Source organism: Eleginops maclovinus, chromosome 12, assembly GCF_036324505.1.
Source record: "Eleginops maclovinus isolate JMC-PN-2008 ecotype Puerto Natales chromosome 12, JC_Emac_rtc_rv5, whole genome shotgun sequence".
Classification (NCBI taxonomy): domain Eukaryota; kingdom Metazoa; phylum Chordata; class Actinopteri; order Perciformes; family Eleginopidae; genus Eleginops; species Eleginops maclovinus.
In genome coordinates, this window is record NC_086360.1 from 24,271,354 (window position 1) to 24,291,656 (window position 20,303).

General features: G+C 39.5%; 4 protein-coding genes across 6 annotated transcripts; 2 read left to right on the forward strand and 2 right to left on the reverse strand.

Moving 5' to 3' along the window:
• Positions 1–453: 453 nt before the first annotated feature.
• Positions 454–1,640, reverse strand: LOC134873178 (beta-microseminoprotein-like). The gene is made up of 4 exons (XM_063896634.1): positions 1,527–1,640; positions 1,054–1,135; positions 853–958; positions 454–738 (listed from the first exon to the last, which is right to left on the reverse strand). Exons 1-4 carry the CDS (start codon positions 1,527–1,529, stop codon positions 609–611), a joined length of 321 nt encoding a protein of 106 aa, XP_063752704.1. The 5' UTR covers positions 1,530–1,640; the 3' UTR covers positions 454–608.
• Positions 1,641–2,494: 854 nt separating this feature from the next.
• Positions 2,495–6,571, forward strand: LOC134873176 (KAT8 regulatory NSL complex subunit 3-like). The gene is made up of 5 exons (XM_063896632.1): positions 2,495–2,679; positions 4,066–4,337; positions 4,525–4,695; positions 4,810–4,900; positions 5,321–6,571. The coding sequence occupies exons 2-5, from the start codon at positions 4,126–4,128 to the stop codon at positions 5,462–5,464; spliced, it is 618 nt and encodes a 205-aa protein (XP_063752702.1). The 5' UTR covers positions 2,495–2,679; positions 4,066–4,125; the 3' UTR covers positions 5,465–6,571.
• A 716-nt stretch (positions 6,572–7,287) lies between these two features.
• Positions 7,288–8,429, reverse strand: LOC134873179 (beta-microseminoprotein-like). The gene is made up of 4 exons (XM_063896635.1): positions 8,316–8,429; positions 7,843–7,924; positions 7,642–7,747; positions 7,288–7,527 (listed from the first exon to the last, which is right to left on the reverse strand). The coding sequence occupies exons 1-4, from the start codon at positions 8,316–8,318 to the stop codon at positions 7,398–7,400; spliced, it is 321 nt and encodes a 106-aa protein (XP_063752705.1). The 5' UTR covers positions 8,319–8,429; the 3' UTR covers positions 7,288–7,397.
• Positions 8,430–9,283: 854 nt separating this feature from the next.
• On the forward strand, positions 9,284–19,712 carry kansl3 (KAT8 regulatory NSL complex subunit 3). 3 transcript variants are annotated; one of them, XM_063896623.1, is made up of 20 exons: positions 9,284–9,468; positions 10,855–11,126; positions 11,314–11,484; positions 11,599–11,689; positions 12,403–12,588; positions 12,703–12,831; positions 12,925–13,041; positions 13,126–13,224; positions 13,925–13,996; positions 14,101–14,175; positions 14,293–14,450; positions 14,552–14,615; positions 14,741–14,929; positions 15,815–15,971; positions 16,236–16,313; positions 16,517–16,696; positions 17,115–17,202; positions 17,395–17,522; positions 17,912–18,018; positions 18,923–19,712. In XM_063896623.1, the coding sequence occupies exons 2-20, from the start codon at positions 10,915–10,917 to the stop codon at positions 19,157–19,159; spliced, it is 2,538 nt and encodes an 845-aa protein (XP_063752693.1). In that variant the 5' UTR covers positions 9,284–9,468; positions 10,855–10,914; the 3' UTR covers positions 19,160–19,712. The 3 variants fall into 3 exon arrangements, with proteins under 3 accessions (XP_063752693.1, XP_063752694.1, XP_063752695.1); XM_063896624.1 differs by lacking the exon at positions 16,236–16,313; XM_063896625.1 differs by lacking the exon at positions 17,395–17,522 and having other exon boundaries at positions 18,923–19,160.
• The last annotated feature ends 591 nt before the right edge of the window (positions 19,713–20,303 follow it).

The window sequence follows — 20,303 nt, forward strand, 5'->3', positions numbered from 1 at the left end:
TCTGGGCAGTTACAGGGTTTCATCTGTGTGTAATAGATATGAGACGTTCATCTGATATCAGTCATTCTGTAAACTGCCGTCATTTTGACAACCATGACTTGAGCTATACAATGATTAATTAATAACTATTCATCACTTTTATTTAAGTTAACAACCCCTTTTTTTAACAACTACCTCCACCTCCATGCTTAAGGATATCAACAGCTATCAACAAACAGGATGCAGGATCTGACTTTCATAGTGTATTGTCTGCAGGGAACTTTGGAACCGAATAAGAGGAGCATGGTCGGCATTTGAAGAAGTCATCGGTCTCAGTGTTTGTTTGAACCAAGCATATAATAAATACCAGAGTAAAGTAGAACATGCAGAGTAAAGGTCATGGTTCAAGTTTCAAGATTTAGGGTTTGCTTCTTTCCAAAACAAATAGCACAAAAAAAAAACACAATAAGGAAATTATTTTTTATCCGTTTTTATTAGTTTTATTATTGTTCGTCTTTACAACCAACAAAACGGGCAGTGGGTTGTGGTGAGAAGCCAGATTGGAATTATATCTGCAAGTCTCTCCCTCCTCCACCTAAGACATTACATCAAACTTTTACACCACTGCATCACTTTCCTACTGCGCCATAAATTGGACACAGTTCAGTCGGGTTGTTCTTCTTGTGCACTATGTATGCACAAGTCTCAGAGTTGAACTCTGACACACAGTCTGGAGGAAACTGCTTGGGGGTTGAATACCTGCAAAGAGACAGTTAACAGTGGAACATGTTAAAAATATAATATTTGGTACAAATATCAAATATAAATGCTATCCGATTAAGAAACGGAAATATTTTTGACATGTGTACTTACGCAGAGCAACACGAATCGCATGAACAGTCCATACATGCACTGTTTCTCCATGAAGATCCCATTGGATGCCAGGTTTCATCCGTCTCGTCCTGACAATGGGTCAAGCCTATTTGTGGAAAGGTAGTGGTGAATTTTGTGTAAAACATATCTGTACTTACTATAAGTATTCTGTGAGTACGTGATTGTTTTCTTCTCTTTTACCTGGTTTTAGTAACTTAAAGTAACAATGAGCATCGGATAGCGACGCCAGAGCACCAAACAGCAGAGCCAGAGCCAAATATTTCTTCGCAGGGAAAAAAGGAACAACGTTTTACCATTTGATATCAGAATACTGAATCCACATATGTATCCCATCAAGCATTTGGCAAAAGTATTGTAAAAACTCTAGTTAGGTACTGTGTTAAGATATTTTTGGGTTGAATATATAATTAATCTGAAGTGAGTCATTCTGTAAAATGCTCCCATTTTGATAACCCATGACTTGAGGTCGATGCCACAAAATCATACAAACCCAATGATATCCTACTTTTATCAGGAGAAAACATAACATTTTATAACAAAAAGATATTTTGACATCCATTGTTTTGGCTTTGCCTTATTATGTCAACATGGAAAAGAAACTGCATAAAAACATCTGTAACCAGAATTCAGATTGAGCACTTAAATACACTCACCATGGTGGCAGTTGAACTTGTTCGGTCTGAATTGTGTTCAGGTAAGAGGTTAACAAATAGTGTGTGTTTGCTTGTAGGTCTTGTCTTTTAGACTGTGTCTGCAGAGACCTTTGGAATTAAATAAGAGAGGTTACTGGAAGAGGTCACAATGCTGTAGTTATCTTAACCCAACAAATGGAATTGGCTTAATGACATATAGTTAAAGTTATTTTTCCTAAAAGCCTTGTTATTTTTTAAGATTTGACAATCATAGTTCTTCATTAACAACTTCTTTTCTTGAAGAAGGGAAATATCTAAATTGTTTGGTGGTAGACTACACTTATATTTAAGGTGAAAGATGTTATATAAATTCAAATGCACCGTTTTTTTACTCATATTATTCATGTTTTGTGGTGGAGAAATATATATATGTGGTTCTTGGTATATATGTCTGAATCTTGGAGTTAATCCATCTCTTCTTTTGTAGGTTGAACTTTACCATTTAAAACATGAACAAATAATATAGATTTGTGTTCCATCCCATAGCCATGCAAATATGGGAAATGGGTTTCATAGAAGTTCATCCATTTTAAAATTAAATTAAAAATGAATACAAACAGAGGGAATTCAGAGTAAAAATATGCACAACTTAACACAATAACTAACACAAAATATGTCATGTGTTTTTATTGAAAAGTATTATGTAAACTTCTCCCGCCAGAAACTGCTATTAAATGGATCCATCACTAAAACCTAATTTTCTGAAACCTCGAAGTAAACTCCTTAACAAATCATCTTTAACTAAAACATCTTTAGCCAAAACATGTTTATCCAAATCATTTTTAAGCACTGAATATTATTTAAAAATCCAGACTCCGCTGAAATCCTGTCCACGTTTTGCGTCACTCACTGACGCGCCATAAACTGGGTTGCCAGTTTTCTTGAAAATGCAGCCCTTGCTTTCCTCCTTGTTTTCAACGCCCCGGAAAAGGGGGATGTGGAACCCAGCACGGCAACGAATCACGCAACAAAAGGAAGTGGGGCTCGACGCACTAAATATTTTTGTGTTGTAAAACGTGTAAAAATTAACAAAAATACGAGCTTGTTGTAATTTATTTGGATCATAAGAAGAATTTAAACCATGTCGACCAACATGAAGTTATAAAGCGAAAAGGTGAGCGACAAAACAACGATATTAGGGTAGCTTTTATCATGCTAAGCTAACATTAGCACGCCAGGCCAGCCCCTTTATACAGCGTTAACATTGTTGATGCATATTTAGCTAAGATCCATGCAAAGTTATCCTGTTTATGCGAGATTTTAATGGTTTGCTAGTTATTTTCCACCTATAACAGTTCAATTACATCGTAAAAGACAATAATAATATACTGTACATGGCAATGGGTGGAGCTCACTGTGGACAAAGCACCTGCATCTGGGCTTACACTAACGTTAACGATTATATCAAGGTTTTATTGTCATATGTACAGTATCTACAGTGTTGTTTTTTTTTCATTAACTCAAAAATATATATAAACATCATATATTCTATGCACAAAAAAGTTCACATCAGGGGTAGATATAAAGTAATAAAAAATGACATTAAAAGAAAAATACAGATTTAATATTTAATATTTGTTAAATGAAGCATTAGTTTTGATTGCCTTTTATATTCATAATGTTTTTATTAGGGCTACTATATTGTTTTATCTATTGGTAAACATGTTCAAAATGTGAAATTTTAAGTCGTTCAACGAGGCAACCTAAATATATATAAGACAGAAGAAGAACAGAATAAAATAAAAATAGTGCAAGAGAATGTTGCATGTGACTAATGTGTAGGAAGTAAACTATATATATATATATGTACAATAGAATAAGAGATGAGCTGAAAACAGAATATAAAACTGTACAAGGATAAAATACTGCTTTTTGTTAAATAAATATGTGCAATGCAAACAGATGGATCCTTAAAAGTCAGGAAGGCACTTCAGAGGTTCATCATTCTTATTATCTGTGGGATAAAACTGTCCCTGAATCTGGCGGATTACATCTCTTATCAGCTCATTTTAAGGGTATTTCCTTTTAGTCGTGTTAGTCTATAATATTTAAGAAAACACAGCATTTGATCTTCCCAGAGTCCAAAGTTATATTAAATGTCTTGTTTTGGTAACAGTCCAACACTCAAATGTATAACCAGCATATTTTCTTCTTTCAGAGGCTTGAACCAGTGCATTCTGGGATATTTTATTCAAACAATTACCTAAATGTCTAATCGATTATAGTACATTGTTGCCCGATAACAACGCATCAACAGCCTTATAGAAATGTCTCACAGCCCTATTTCTAAAGTGCTGATGTGATTCAGTAAAGCACTTTCATAAAGTAAGGGGACTTGCCCAATGCATTTATTTACATGTTGTTTCCCCTTCTTTGTTGTGTCCTCTTGACCTATAAACGCCCCCCTTAAATATACTAAGCTCCTCGGTGGAAGGTAACAAAAGCATTGTTTGTTTTCTCAGCATGTCTCGAGTAATACATTTTTCCTCCTCTTTGCCAGTTTGTTCTGAATCCTAAGTTGTCGAGCTCTTCCCGGGTCCCTTTGGGGCCCAGGAAGAGGATGCATCGAGGTGGGGATAAGGACTTCCAGATATCGGCACGGAAGATGGGCACATCCCTGCTTTTCCAGCTGTCGGCTCATGAAAGAGAGCTGGATTTGGTATTTCTGGACCACAGCTATGCCAAGCCGTGGAATGCCCATCCAGATGCCAGCAGCGCCCGGCCCACAAGGACGCTGTTTGTTACCCCTCGTCGCCAGCCTGAGGCCTTGTCGTGAGTCAAAAATATCCTTATCATAAATAACCATAACAGCATAGGGAGGCTGTCCAGCAGCATCATCTATGTTCACAACCATGTGCTGAAATTAAGTACAGAGCTAAATCCCAGGTCTGTCTCTTAAAAAGATTCCTAAAAAATAGATTTTTCTGCTGTAACTTGATATGCTTGTCTTTGTCTGCAGAGACCCTGATTCAGCTCTGGATGTGGAGACCGTGACACCGACGCCTGTTCCTCTGTATGATAATCAGAAAGCTCTCAGTGTGATGAAGGAGTGTGAGCGGCATGTTCTGTTTGCTCGCACCGTCGCTGAGAGCCCTCCACCCCCCGATGACTGGGAAGAACATGTAAACAAGTAAGCATCATCTGGAGCAATCCACTGTGCATTTATTATTTACTTTACACTTTTGTGAAGGGAAGTGTCTCTGTTAAAGAACATTGTTTTGATGCTGTTGTTATTCTGTTTCAGGACTGGATGGTCAGTGGTGCAGAACAAGCTGTTCAACAAAGTCCTTAAAGCTTTACAAGCTGAAAGACTTGCCCGTCTGGCCAATGAAAATGTAAGTTTAGCTCAATTTATCTAAAACTGTTCTCAAGAAATATGCATTTTTAGTCATTTTGCAACCTGTGTTGGTGCTGGATTGATAGTTGTTTTTAGATAGACTCAGAATGAACTCAAATAGAATCAGGTACATACAAAAGACAAAAATAAAGAAATCAAAGAAGAGTGTACTGCAATGAATACCTGATGAGATATTGTGTGATAACTGTGACTTACATGTTTACTCTTATTGTATCCTTATTATCCTTCCTGTTAAGGTATAACTTATCTTATCTTATATTTTAAAAGCCTATCATGTTGGGGACACACAAACACACACTAGCATCCCTTTAAGTCTTTTTTTTCCTTTCTTAAATGTTTGATCCGGTGTGTTTGATGTCTTTACTGTTTGATTTGTCCCTTAAAATGTCATCACTAGGAAGATCCTATTGGCTGCTGCTCTGCTCCACCCCTGCTGATGACCTCTATCTGCAGGAACAAGTTTGAGTCAGTGGAAATGAAAACTCTGGACACACAAGATTTAAATGTTGAACTTTGGCACAATTCTTCTCAATACATGTGAAGTTGTGCAAGAAATAAGTACTGTTAAATAATGAATGTGTGGAGGAATCAATCATTATTATTTCCAAGAATGCAAATAGCAAATTGTAGTCACAATCAAATAATAGTGAGTCTGTGATATTTCTCGATTGAAGCTTGTTTTTCTTTGGTGTGTGCTTGATTCTAAATATGATTTGTCATAACTAACATCCTTTGACATTGGACACAAGACAGTAAAGGCAGAGCTCAGATCAGCCCAGCTAGAGTTTATTATTTCTTCCCAGAGACAGAGATTGTCACCGCTTTTAAGGTTAATATTGTTCAATCCATTTCAAAACAATACTCATAATGAAATGTGTTTTAGCTGCCTCTAACAAATATACATTTCCATAACCCCTACCAAATAATGGGATAAACGTCATGTTCCCTCGTAAAAAAAAGCAAGTCTTTTATGCTCAACTCAAGCAGTTGCAAGCACAGATTTAAGGATGAGGTGATTACAAATGGAAAGCTGAAAAAAATAACTTAACAAGTGAGATTGCTAAGTTTTATGGCAATGATGAAACCTTATGTGAATACCCATAGTGCAATGCCTCGAACATGTGTTTAACTGTGCTTCTTTCTAAAACAAACATCCAGAAAACAGACAATCGTTTTTCATACATTTGTTTATTAGTTGGAATTTTGTTTAGAGGACTATTTATTTTCACTGCAGTTGCTCTTTTTTTTGTCATTTTTTACAACCAACAAAACAGGCAGTGTGTTCTGGTGAGAAGCCAGAGAGGGATCACATCTGCATGTCTCTTCCTCATCCCTCCCATTAATTACATGGCACATAATCTCTTGGGCATAGTGGCCGCCTCATACCATATGTTGGACTGGGTACAGTTGGGTACCATGTCCAACATATTAAAAAATGAAAATGTTTGTATCTGTGCATTTACAAAGCCAAGGGCAACACCAGTTGCAAGTACAGTCCATGCATTGACTGTTTCTCCATGAAGACCCAACTAGATGCCAGGTCTTGTCTGTGTCATCCCGACAATGTGTGATTCCTATTTGTGGAAAGAATAACTGGTAAATAGTGTATAAAATATGTGTATTTACTATAAATACCCTGAGTACAGTATGTGTGTGTGTTTTGTCCTTACTTTCACGTGGTTCCACATACTTAACCTGACAGCTATCTGATAGCAACACCGAAGCACATGGCAGTGAAGCAAGAGCCAGATATTTCTTCACAGTGAAAAAAAAAGAAAAACAGAGAACTGAGTTTTAACATTTGATAAAAGCAAACATAATCCACATGTCTATCTGAGCATGCATTAGACTAAATCAACAAAACACTCTGGGCAGTTACAGGGTTTCATCTGTGTGTAATAGATATGAGACGTTCATCTGATATCAGTCATTCTGTAAACTGCCGTCATTTTGACAACCATGACTTGAGCTATACAATGATTAATTAATAACTATTCATCACTTTTATTTAAGTAAACAACCCCTTTTTTTAACAACTACCTCCACCTCCATGCTTAAGGATATCAACAGCTATCAACAAACAGGATGCAGGATCTGACTTTTATAGTGTATTGTCTGCAGGGAACTTTGGAACCGAATAAGAGGAGCATGGTCGGCATTTGAAGAAGTCATCGGTCTCAGTGTTTGTTTGAACCAAGCATATAATAAATACCAGAGTAAAGTAGAACATGCAAAGTCAAGGTCATGGTTCAAGTTTCAAGATTTAGGGTTTGCTTCTTTCTAAAACAAATAGCACAAAAAAAAAACACAATAAGGAAATTATTTTTTATCCGTTTTTATTAGTTTTATTATTGTTCGTCTTTACAACCAACAAAACGGGCAGTGGGTTGTGGTGAGAAGCCAGATTGGAATTATATCTGCAAGTCTCTTCCTCCTCCACCTAAGACATTACATCAAACTTTTACACCACTGCATCACATTCCTACTGCGGCATAAATTGGACACAGTTCAGTCGGGTTGTTCTTCTTGTGCACTATGTATTCACAAGTCTCAGAGTTGAACTCTGACACACAGTCTGGAGGAAACTGCTTGGGGGTTGAATACCTGCAAAGAGACAGTTAACAGTGGAACATGTTAAAAATATAATATTTGGTACAAATATCAAATATAAATGCTATCCGATTAAGAAACGGAAATATTTTTGACATGTGTACTTACGAAGAGCAACACGAATCGCATGAACAGTCCATACATGCACTGTTTCTCCATGAAGATCCCATTGGATGCCAGGTTTTATCCGTCTCGTCCTGACAATGGGTCAAGCCTATTTGTGGAAAGGTAGTGGTGAATTTTGTGTAAAACATATCTGTACTTACTATAAGTATTCTGTGAGTACGTGATTGTTTTCTTCTCTTTTACCTGGTTTTAGTAACTTAAAGTAACAATAAGCATCGGATAGCGACGCCAGAGCACCAAACAGCAGAGCCAGAGCCAAATATTTCTTCGCAGGGAAAAAAGGAACAACGTTTTACCATTTGATATCAGAATACTGAATCCACATATGTATCCCATCAAGCATTTGGCAAAAGTATTGTAAAAACTCTAGTTAGGTACTGTGTTAAGATATTTTTGGGTTGAATATATAATTAATCTGAAGTGAGTCATTCTGTAAAATGCTCCCATTTTGATAACCCATGACTTGAGGTCGATGCCACAAAATCATACAAACCCAATGATATCCTACTTTTATCAGGAGAAAACATAACATTTTATAACAAAAAGATATTTTGACATCCATTGTTTTGGCTTTGCCTTATTATGTCAACATGGAAAAGAAACTGCATAAAAACATCTGTAACCAGAATTCAGATTGAGCACTTAAATACACTCACCATGGTGGCAGTTGAACTTGTTCGGTCTGAATTGTGTTCAGGTAAGAGGTTAACAAATAGTGTGTGTTTGCTTGTAGGTCTTGTCTTTTAGACTGTGTCTGCAGAGACCTTTGGAATTAAATAAGAGAGGTTACTGGAAGAGGTCACAATGCTGTAGTTATCTTAACCCAACAAATGGAATTGGCTTAATGACATATAGTTAAAGTTATTTTTCCTAAAAGCCTTGTTATTTTTTAAGATTTGACAATCATAGTTCTTCATTAACAACTTCTTTTCTTGAAGAAGGGAAATATCTAAATTGTTTGGTGGTAGACTACACTTATATTTAAGGTGAAAGATGTTATATAAATTCAAATGCACCGTTTTTTTACTCATATTATTCATGTTTTGTGGTGGAGAAATATATATATGTGGTTCTTGGTATATATGTCTGAATCTTGGAGTTAATCCATCTCTTCTTTTGTAGGTTGAACTTTACCATTTAAAACATGAACAAATAATATAGATTTGTGTTCCATCCCATAGCCATGCAAATATGGGAAATGGGTTTCATAGAAGTTCATCCATTTTAAAATTAAATTAAAAATGAATACAAACAGAGGGAATTCAGAGTAAAAATATGCACAACTTAACACAATAACTAACACAAAATATGTCATGTGTTTTTATTGAAAAGTATTATGTAAACTTCTCCCGCCAGAAACTGCTATTAAATGGATCCATCACTAAAACCTAATTTTCTGAAACCTCGAAGTAAACTCCTTAACAAATCATCTTTAACTAAAACATCTTTAGCCAAAACATGTTTATCCAAATCATTTTTAAGCACTGAATATTATTTAAAAATCCAGACTCCGCTGAAATCCTGTCCACGTTTTGCGTCACTCACTGACGCGCCATAAACTGGGTTGCCAGTTTTCTTGAAAATGCAGCCCTTGCTTTCCTCCTTGTTTTCAACGCCCCGGAAAAGGGGGATGTGGAACCCAGCACGGCAACGAATCACGCAACAAAAGGAAGTGGGGCTCGACGCACTAAATATTTTTGTGTTGTAAAACGTGTAAAAATTAACAAAAATACGAGCTTGTTGTAATTTATTTGGATCATAAGAAGAATTTAAACCATGTCGACCAACATGAAGTTATAAAGCGAAAAGGTGAGCGACAAAACAACGATATTAGGGTAGCTTTTATCATGCTAAGCTAACATTAGCACGCCAGGCCAGCCCCTTTATACAGCGTTAACATTGTTGATGCATATTTAGCTAAGATCCATGCAAAGTTATCCTGTTTATGCGAGATTTTAATGGTTTGCTAGTTATTTTCCACCTATAACAGTTCAATTACATCGTAAAAGACAATAATAATATACTGTACATGGCAATGGGTGGAGCTCACTGTGGACAAAGCACCTGCATCTGGGCTTACACTAACGTTAACGATTATATCAAGGTTTTATTGTCATATGTACAGTATCTACAGTGTTGTTTTTTTTTCATTAACTCAAAAATATATATATAAACATCATATATTCTATGCACAAAAAAGTTCACATCAGGGGTAGATATAAAGTAATAAAAAATGTCATTAAAAGAAAAATACAGATTTAATATTTAATATTTGTTAAATGAAGCATTAGTTTTGATTGCCTTTTATATTCATAATGTTTTTATTAGGGCTACTATATTGTTTTATCTATTGGTAAACATGTTCAAAATGTGAAATTTTAAGTCGTTCAACGAGGCAACCTAAATATATATAAGACAGAAGAAGAACAGAATAAAATAAAAATAGTGCAAGAGAATGTTGCATGTGACTAATGTGTAGGAAGTAAACTATATATATATATGTACAATAGAATAAGAGATGAGCTGAAAACAGAATATAAAACTGTACAAGGATAAAATACTGCTTTTTGTTAAATAAATATGTGCAATGCAAACAGATGGATCCTTAAAAGTCAGGAAGGCACTTCAGAGGTTCATCATTCTTATTATCTGTGGGATAAAACTGTCCCTGAATCTGGCGGATTACATCTCTTATCAGCTCATTTTAAGGGTATTTCCTTTTAGTCGTGTTAGTCTATAATATTTAAGAAAACACAGCATTTGATCTTCCCAGAGTCCAAAGTTATATTAAATGTCTTGTTTTGGTAACAGTCCAACACTCAAATGTATAACCAGCATATTTTCTTCTTTCAGAGGCTTGAACCAGTGCATTCTGGGATATTTTATTCAAACAATTACCTAAATGTCTAATCGATTATAGTACATTGTTGCCCGATAACAACGCATCAACAGCCTTATAGAAATGTCTCACAGCCCTATTTCTAAAGTGCTGATGTGATTCAGTAAAGCACTTTCATAAAGTAAGGGGACTTGCCCAATGCATTTATTTACATGTTGTTTCCCCTTCTTTGTTGTGTCCTCTTGACCTATAAACGCCCCCCTTAAATATACTAAGCTCCTCGGTGGAAGGTAACAAAAGCATTGTTTGTTTTCTCAGCATGTCTCGAGTAATACATTTTTCCTCCTCTTTGCCAGTTTGTTCTGAATCCTAAGTTGTCGAGCTCTTCCCGGGTCCCTTTGGGGCCCAGGAAGAGGATGCATCGAGGTGGGGATAAGGACTTCCAGATATCGGCACGGAAGATGGGCACATCCCTGCTTTTCCAGCTGTCGGCTCATGAAAGAGAGCTGGATTTGGTATTTCTGGACCACAGCTATGCCAAGCCGTGGAATGCCCATCCAGATGCCAGCAGCGCCCGGCCCACAAGGACGCTGTTTGTTACCCCTCGTCGCCAGCCTGAGGCCTTGTCGTGAGTCAAAAATATCCTTATCATAAATAACCATAACAGCATAGGGAGGCTGTCCAGCAGCATCATCTATGTTCACAACCATGTGCTGAAATTAAGTACAGAGCTAAATCCCAGGTCTGTCTCTTAAAAAGATTCCTAAAAAATAGATTTTTCTGCTGTAACTTGATATGCTTGTCTTTGTCTGCAGAGACCCTGATTCAGCTCTGGATGTGGAGACCGTGACACCGACGCCTGTTCCTCTGTATGATAATCAGAAAGCTCTCAGTGTGATGAAGGAGTGTGAGCGGCATGTTCTGTTTGCTCGCACCGTCGCTGAGAGCCCTCCACCCCCCGATGACTGGGAAGAACATGTAAACAAGTAAGCGTCATCTGGAGCAATCCACTGTGCATTTATTATTTACTTTACACTTTTGTGAAGGGAAGTGTCTCTGTTAAAGAACATTGTTTTGATGTTGTTGTTATTCTGTTTCAGGACTGGATGGTCAGTGGTGCAGAACAAGCTGTTCAACAAAGTCCTTAAAGCTTTACAAGCTGAAAGACTTGCCCGTCTGGCCAATGAAAATGTAAGTTTAGCTCAATTTATCTAAAACTGTTCTCAAGAAATATGCATTATTAGTCATTTTGCAACCTGTGTTGGTGCTGGATTGATAGTTGTTTTTAGATAGACTCAGAATTAACTCAAATAGAATCAGGTACATACAAAAGACAAAAATAAAGAAATCAAAGAAAGACAAAACATTCAAATAGAAATGTAAATAATATAAAGTGAAAACAACAAAGGGCTATGGCTCTTTATATCAATCATATTCTTCTATTATAGGATGGAAACAGGTATTGTTCTCTGTAATCATCAGTTATTATGCTCAGTCTATATTTGCTTAATCTCTGTGCAAAGTGTGCATGTTGATGACAGTTTGGACTCTATAGAGTTTATAGCTTACGTTACGTTTTTGTTGGGATTGTCGTTATAAACATGAGGATTTTTTTTATCCATCATGCACCAGACAAATCAATGCAGCCATATCTCAAAGGCTGTTGCCAAACAGTGTACTCTGGGAGTAAACATATCATTTTTCCAAGGAAAAAGCCTTGGAAAAACCGCACAGCCCAACAAATAAGAGAGTAAATCATTAACGATATAATAAAATGGTGACTACAGACTGCCATTTCATAGTCTGCATTATTGGTGCATAAAATGGTTTTAATGATTGTTTTTGTAGAAAGCATGTTATTCTCAGATTCAAGTTTCTAAAGTTTGGCCTCTTGTTTCCTTTAGGCTTCCAATGAGCCAATCTTGCGGAGGATAGCCGTGGACAACTGTGCCAGGAAGGTGCGACATGCATTAGCCAGTGTGAACTGGGACACCAAATTGACGCAGTGGTTACACACTACCATGATTGAATCCTTGAGCCTGGCGATGCTAGCTGCCTACCTGGATGTGCTGCAGACTCTCAAAAGCAAGGTATGATGTGTGCAGTTACAAGACAAGAAAGAACATTTCCCCTGGGATGTCTGCAGCAGTATTACAAGACCTCAGATTTTTTATTCATTACTTTTCCTCTTTGTGTGTTGGAAGTTGCCGTTGCTGATTGACAGAATGTTACTTACAACTACAAAGACCGGCGCTCCGAGTGCCGAGGCCCTGTCGCTGCTGCTGAAACGACCCTGGGACCCGGCTGTTGGAGTCCTGTCTCAAAACAAACCGGTAACACGAAACTGTTGCAAAAGAAAGCTTGTTTATTTTAATCAACAACACATTTTCTCACATGTTTTCCTCTCATTTTCTCTGTTGTTTTAGAGCAAGCTTCATGGATCCCCTCTCATCCTAATTGCACCATCAAGCCCAACCAATCCCGCCCTCTCTACCTCGCGGCGGATGAGATTCTGGCAGTCTCAGCTGTCGTGTTTGGGAAAGGTCAGTCAACTTTTTATCCGTTACTCTGCACTTTGATTATTATTTATCTCAGGAAAGAGCCCATAACAACTGTTCCTATCTCAGGTCATTCCAGTGCACAGTCACGTTAGCAGTGGAGCCAATATCGGTATCACACAGTGTCTGGAGCACATGTTGGGCACCGTCAGGGCAAAGGTCATGGAGGTAGGATGTTCTGTTCTTATTTGCTACTCGTGATTATATTCGCAGTGTGATGGTGATGGTGTTTGTAGAACTCAAGTAGTTGATTTGGTTTTAATGTGCACAATGTCAATATCAATCATGCATGAAAGGTGGCCATATACCGGCCAAATTAGCAGAGTATTTTTATGTGCATTATTAAGTTGCACAGCTCAGTTTTTGCACCTTATACCACGAGCTGACCTACCAAAAAAATTGCGTTAAAATGTCCGCATTGCCACCACATCCGACCACAGGGAGCCTACCTTTGCTTTCCATTTATCTACCATTAGAGCAGGAGAAGAGGTTGCAAATCAAGGGGGGTTACTCTAGAAAAATCCTATACAAATAACCCCATCCAGCATGACGTGCATGGCTCAGAAAAACTTGGACCAGGCTTTCAAACTACAGTTTTATTGTCAGTTTTCTCAACTAAAATGTTTTCAGAAATAGATTTTGATGGATGGTTTAGAATACCAGAAAGTTTAAGAGCACTCCAACCTTTTATTTGTGTTTAATTTTGGAAACTGGGGATCAAGAAATCTCACTATGTGGTTCGTCAACACTTGAGATTTCCTGTCTGAAGACAAAAATGGGGAATAGTACCATGTTGAATACAGAGTTTGTTACATTACGCGTTATATGTATGCAAATGTGATAATTATGTTATGCATTTCCCCCCCAGGTTCACAGTCACTTCCCCCACAAACCCATCATCCTGGTTGGCTGGAACACTGGTGCTCTCATCGCCTGTCACGTAAGATTTCTGATGACTTATTGCTGAGACATTATGTGAGGCTGAACAGTCCCCCCCCCTCCTTTTTAAAGCATCATTTTTTATTAAAAGCACATGTATTACAGGTTTCCCTCATGGAGTATCTGACTGGTGTGGTGTGTCTCGGCTTCCCCCTGCTGACAGTCAACGGGCCAAGAGGGGTAAGACCTTAGAAACTGCCCCTCGATGATATGTATTATCCCACTTCTTTTATTTCAATCTTTCTTCAAGAAAAACTGAACTTTATTTGATTGAATTTCAATGTGCTGGGTTTGCAGGATGTGGATGACCCTCTGCTGGACATGAAGACCCCCGTGTTGTTTGTGCTGGGCCAGAACGCCCTGCAGAGTAGCATCGAAGGCATGGAGGAGTTCAGAGAGAAGCTGAGGGCGGACAACAGCATGGTGGTGGTGGGAGGATCCGACGACAACCTCAGGTCAGTCACTACCTCAGATGGTGGCTGTAAGCAAGAAATATTACTACAAAGATGTTAATATAATTCAGTAGTGACTAACAGTGAATCGTGTCCCTACACAGGATTAATTCAGCAAAGATGAAAACAGAAGGACTGACGCAGACGATGGTTGACCGCTGCATTCAGGTTCGTCCTTGTAATTGGACTTGTATCATTTCTCATTTTGTCTGGGGTGTTTTTTATCCTCTGCAGTACTTTTTTAAAGCAGCAAAAAACATTTTCTTTCTTCCACCACTTTTACGGTTTCGCAGGATGAGATCTCGGACTTCCTGTCAGGCGTGCTCACTCGGGCAGAGGGTCACGGCCACGGCTCCGGGGAGATGAGGGACCTGGACACAGAAAAGAAGAAGAGGCCTCGGCGGGAGCTTCCCTTTGACTTGGAGAGAGGACGACCTTCCTCTCCTGCACTCAGACTTCCCATCTCACCGTCTGGTTCCGAGGTCAGTTAGCAGAGGCTACATGTCCCCTTTGTTCAGCTTCAAAAAGAACCGCCAGGGCTGCACCTAATGAGAAGTATTATTTATATTTCTCAAAGGAATTAAATAATCAACAGTTGGATTTTGTGTAATGATGGCTCGATTTGCTTTGTTTTCCCAAAATTGGGAACATTTCATAAAAGCAAACCAATCATGAAAATAAGAGAAACAGTGGAGATTTGAAACTAATTACCAATTTCTTAAATGGTTTCTGTATCCTGGGGTACATATTCATTTGACAGGCTTTGTCCATGTGATACACAGGTGTAATATTGTGTAATAACAGTGTAATGAGGCTGAAACATGGGTATGATATATGGGTGTAATATAGGCATCGTTTAGGCTTAATAGGATATAAAACCTGCAATGCATCTTGGAAAATACGTGCAAGTGTGAGAAAATAAAGGTAATATTTAGAAATAAATCCTGAAATGCTTATTTACATTAGTCAATCAACAATCAATTAATTTCCCAAGATATTGATACGTGCTGGCCCGTAAAAGGGTTTAAAAAAGGACTTCTTCTCACATTTTCAAAAGTGAAATAAATGCCAGATAATGAGAAATTCTATCTGCCAGACATCAGGAAGCCTTTTATGAAAGTCTCTTATCTTTGCTCACCTGAGTGAAAGAATTTAGGAAATAAACGTGTACTATATTCTTAGGTTTTCATTTGTTATCTACCATTTTGTTGACTGCATCTGGGAGAAAATACAGACCCTGGTGCGAGCTTGCTGCAACCATTTCCACTAAACAAAATGTGTTGAATGAGTATTATAAGCAGGAGGAATGATTGCCATCAATGAACCAATCAGTCATCCTTTGTTCCTCCTCTTTGCTGTTTCCTCAGGATCTGTCGAGTGTCTGCAGCAGCCCCACTTCCAGTCCCAAACCCAAAACGTCGGGTCTTTCTCCAGCACAGAAGTCCAGTCTGATCACAGCCACGCAGCTCCTGAAGACACACATGCAGCGCTCAGGCACAGTGCTCACTCACAAGCAGGCTCAAGGTAAGTTCAACACAGTACACGGTCACGCTCCCATACATGTGCGCAGTGATCCTCGGTACATGTGCAAACACAGCTCACGCATGCAAACTCGTGCAAGTAGTTCACCCAAATTTCTGGAGAATTTTGGAGAAAGCTGTGCGAGCCTTATCGCGCCACAGCATCTGGCGGGGCAGGATAGAACGTGACTGATATACTCTCCTCTCATCTGCTCTCTCTTCTCTTCCTACATCTTTATTTTCCGGCTTTCTTTCCAATTCATTCCAGCTCAGTTTGCTGCTTTTATGAAACAAAACATGCTTGTGAGGAAAAATCTTCCTCCTGGCACTCCTCCTTGTATTTTTGGTAAGTGTCTGTCCCTCTTCCTTTCTCTTTCCTCCGTGCCTTTTTTTAAACTTCTTTCTTTGTTTCCATTGCGCTAATGTTATATGAATGTCACACTCTGAAATACAGCCCTGGTTTTTGTTGTAATATTAAAGGTTACAGATAAAGTGAAACACGTCTCCTCCGCAGTCCGGTCAATACCTGTGTTTGTTTGCATGGTGCAGTGCCGGTGAGCAGTGATCAGATGGAGGGCCTGGACAGAGATGAACTGAGGTCCCTTGGCAAGAGGAGGCAGGCACCGAGTCCCACACCAAGCAAAGCCTCCAAGAGAGCCAAGATCAAGGTCACCATTGTTTCCCAAAGCGAGTCAGCTGGGGGCACCATCAGCCCTGCTGCACAGGAAGGTAAAGACCCTGGTATCCTGACTTCATCACGTACATATTACAATATCTAAGCTGTAGTTTGATTTATACTTTGCAGGATGTATTCTGTTTGCTTTAAACTTTAAAATACTGCTGATAGTATCATCGTAGTTAACCAATACTGTAGTTTTTGTACCTATGCAGTGATGAAATCCCTCATGGGAACACTGAATTAGACGTTTTTAGCGATTCACCTTCTTACCTATCTAAGAAATGATTGGTAAGAAAAGAAACCTGTGTTTTTGTTTTTGTTTGGTTTACAGTATTGCTAAAGTGAGTAAGTAGGATGAAAACCATTTATTCCTGCAAAACATGACTACCTTGTTTTCTAAATAACGACTACATGAAGTGTCGTCTTAAGTTAAATCACCAACACCTTGATGTTTATTTCTCCCTGCAGGGGGTATCTCCGGGAAGCCCCTAACGGTGACATTGGGACAGACCGTGGCTGGAGCCAAGGAGCTCTCAGGACTCCTCACAGGCCAGCGGTAAGCATATACATTCAGTCTTGAACCCCCTGATCCTGCTTACACCCCCGCCTACGCCTCCCCTCTTTTGGACGAAAGTGTGCCTGCTGCAGAGGGATTGATGAGTGGTGTAGTCTGGGAGCTGAGCGATGGCTAAAAGTCACTTTGTGGGGTAGCTCCTGAGTAGATTGGTGGTTATGTGTGTCACTGCAGGTCTGGTAGTCTCTCAGAGGTTTCTGGTGCCCTGTCGTCAGGCTCCATCTCATTCAACAGCGTGCAGCCTTGCATGGTATCAGGCTCCTCCACACCCGTCCAGGTGCAAGCTCCGGCTACTGCCCAAGGTATCTGTGTCCTGTCCTGCCCTGCACGCTTGTTAACACTCAACTGTGCGGCTAATCTCAGCACAGCGACCTCGACACACACCTAACCACTTTGTAGAGGAAGAATCAAGTGTTGAACACTGGATATGAACAGCGTGTGAGGACAACATGATTCATCATTGATTACCTCTTGCCCCATCGCTGTCTGTCAATGTCCCCAGTCTTACCCTTTGGACGTGACTATTCATACTGTGTGTCTGTGTATGTGTGTGTGTCCATCTAGTGTAGGCCTGTTGGGGGGGGGGGGGGGGGGGGGGGGGATTGGAGGGGAGGTACTGTGTAAAGAGCTATGTCAATATTCCTCCCAAATTTCAGCACCATTGATTCACTGTCCTTGTGTTTCTGTGCAGGGTCTTCCGCCAGCAGTCTGCTACAAGGCCTAAGTTACAGTCTGCAGGAGATCGTCACCAAAGCGCCTAGCTTGCCCTCCACAGCAGCCAGTACAGGCAGCACACAGGTACCCATTAGATACACGTTTGAATGAACACAGAGGACGTTTAAAGTTTCGTCACTAGGAATAATCTCTGCTGAGAACCATTTACCAACATATTAAAGGGTAGCTTTTGTATTCTTCAACCTGCACCTTATCGGTCAACATGTTTGTTGACAGATAACCTTTTTGTGACCATTTTTTGTGACCATTTTTTGGTTGCAGAATGGTTTGCTGCAATAAAATCATGTTGTGCAATACCTAACCGATGGAGCGTTCACTAGATTCACTAGTTTATCATTTATAAAGAAGTCTTGTCCTGTCACATCCACAATATAATAATCAGCTAGATATTGAGCCATGACGTTAACATTTTAAAGATAATACAAAGCTTTGTATTCTGAACTTAAACACAACAAACTGATTACACCGGCACTCCCCTCTTAGACTCCCACTCACGTTTCCACCGTCTTCCTGCAACAAGTCACTAAACGCATCAAGGTTTCAAGCATCATTTTTTGTCGTTACGCAACACGGGGAGATGCAAGTGTATTTTTTATTTGCAACAGGAACATTGTAGACAAGCAAAAACAAACTGGAAATTCTCAGGGCAGATGAAATGGCTGACATATGTAACACTAAAAAGGTGTGGATCACTTTAACTACAATTACTCCCCAGTCACTCGTCCAAAAAGAAGAATAAGGCAAAATTGAAGCAACAGTGATGGGAGCTACCGACCGATAGCAGTGGAAGTCGTAGAAAAACAGACCGGAAATATCTGTTTTATCTTGGTAGTAATAGAGCATTCAGCAGGAAAATGTCAAAACAGTTGCAAAAGATAACTACTGGGACTAAAACATGAAGTTTGTTCTCAGTGTTTTAAATATAACGGGACATTAAACAGTTTGCCTTCTTCTCCTCCACCCTCAGGCGGTCTGTGGTAAGCCCCAGGCTCAGGTCCTGAGCTCGGCTGGAACCAGCAGCAGCACTCTGCTCCGGGCGGTGCCTGTGGTCACCTCAGGAGGAGTGTCTAAAACCACCGCCATCCACCAGCTGCTCACTAACGGCGGGCTGGCCAAAATAGCCAGCAGCTTGCCCGGCTTGGCGCACATCACCAATCAGACCGCCGGTATGTCTAGAACTGCCAAAACACGACGGCCACGTTGAAGGCTCAGAGTTCATTCATCCTTTGCTTTGGAAACACTAGTTCAGCATGGCTGTAGGCCAGGGAGGAGTGGCGCAGTAGGCGACCTCAGAGGACAGCTCTGTCACCGTGTGTGTAGATGGTTTGCCTGGAAGAACGGTATGACATGTTTTATTTTCATGTTCAGAAAGAGCCGTAACGGAAATGTGAGACGCATAATGTTTATGTAGAAGTGGATGCTTGTGTAAAATAAATATTAATGAATGAAATCCTTTGATACTGAAGAATTGTGAAGGTAAAACCAGTGTGGGTATGATTGACCAACTTTGAAATGATACCCAAAAGTAAAATCCAGATCGCTCCGTTTGTCACATTTGTTTGTTAGAGCCGCATTTCATGTTTTTGTTGTTCATGTTGTAACATTTTGTAAACCCTAACATTAAATCACCTGCTTATTAAGTCCATGTGTGTGAATGCTGTCCTCTTACAGAGACGTGTTGGAGAGGCAGTAACATCACACATGGCATCACCCAAGCTCTGTTCATGTTGTTACAATAAAGACTGGAATCAAACTCATGTTTTCATTGCTGCTTTTTCTTTTCGTGTCAATCTGTTCTCACTCCTTCTGCCTTTTTTTAAAGACTCCTAAATGTACTTTGACCTCTCATTCTGTTCATTGTCCAAACCTGCTTTTGATTTGCCTTCCTGACCACGAAGCAAAGAGGTTTTTCTGATGACTTCCATCACAACCTTTTGTAAAGTAAATGGCACCGCTCCATTTTTACTGAGTGTGTCTGGGGGGTTACGGTAGTGCTGAGCAGTTTTCTTTGTGTGTCAGTAGGGCAGAAAGCCCCCACCTCGATAACGGTGACCCTGAGAGGAGCACAGCCGAGTAGAGTGGGATCGCTCAGCCAAGACTTCGAGGCTGCGGCGCTGACTCGCACGCATGAGCCGAAGGTGTGTCTCCTTTAAACGTCCCCTGATGTGGCCACAGTTTACTTCAAACTCTTAATGTGATAAGTGTTGTGTTCTGCTTGTTTAGCAAACAACATTTGCCTTTAGTGCTTTGCACACTGCACACATTGTTTACAGTGCAACTCAAGGTCACTTATCTTTTGGAAAGCTTGTGAACATCTTCACTGCTATGGCGACCCCAATGCTATTAAA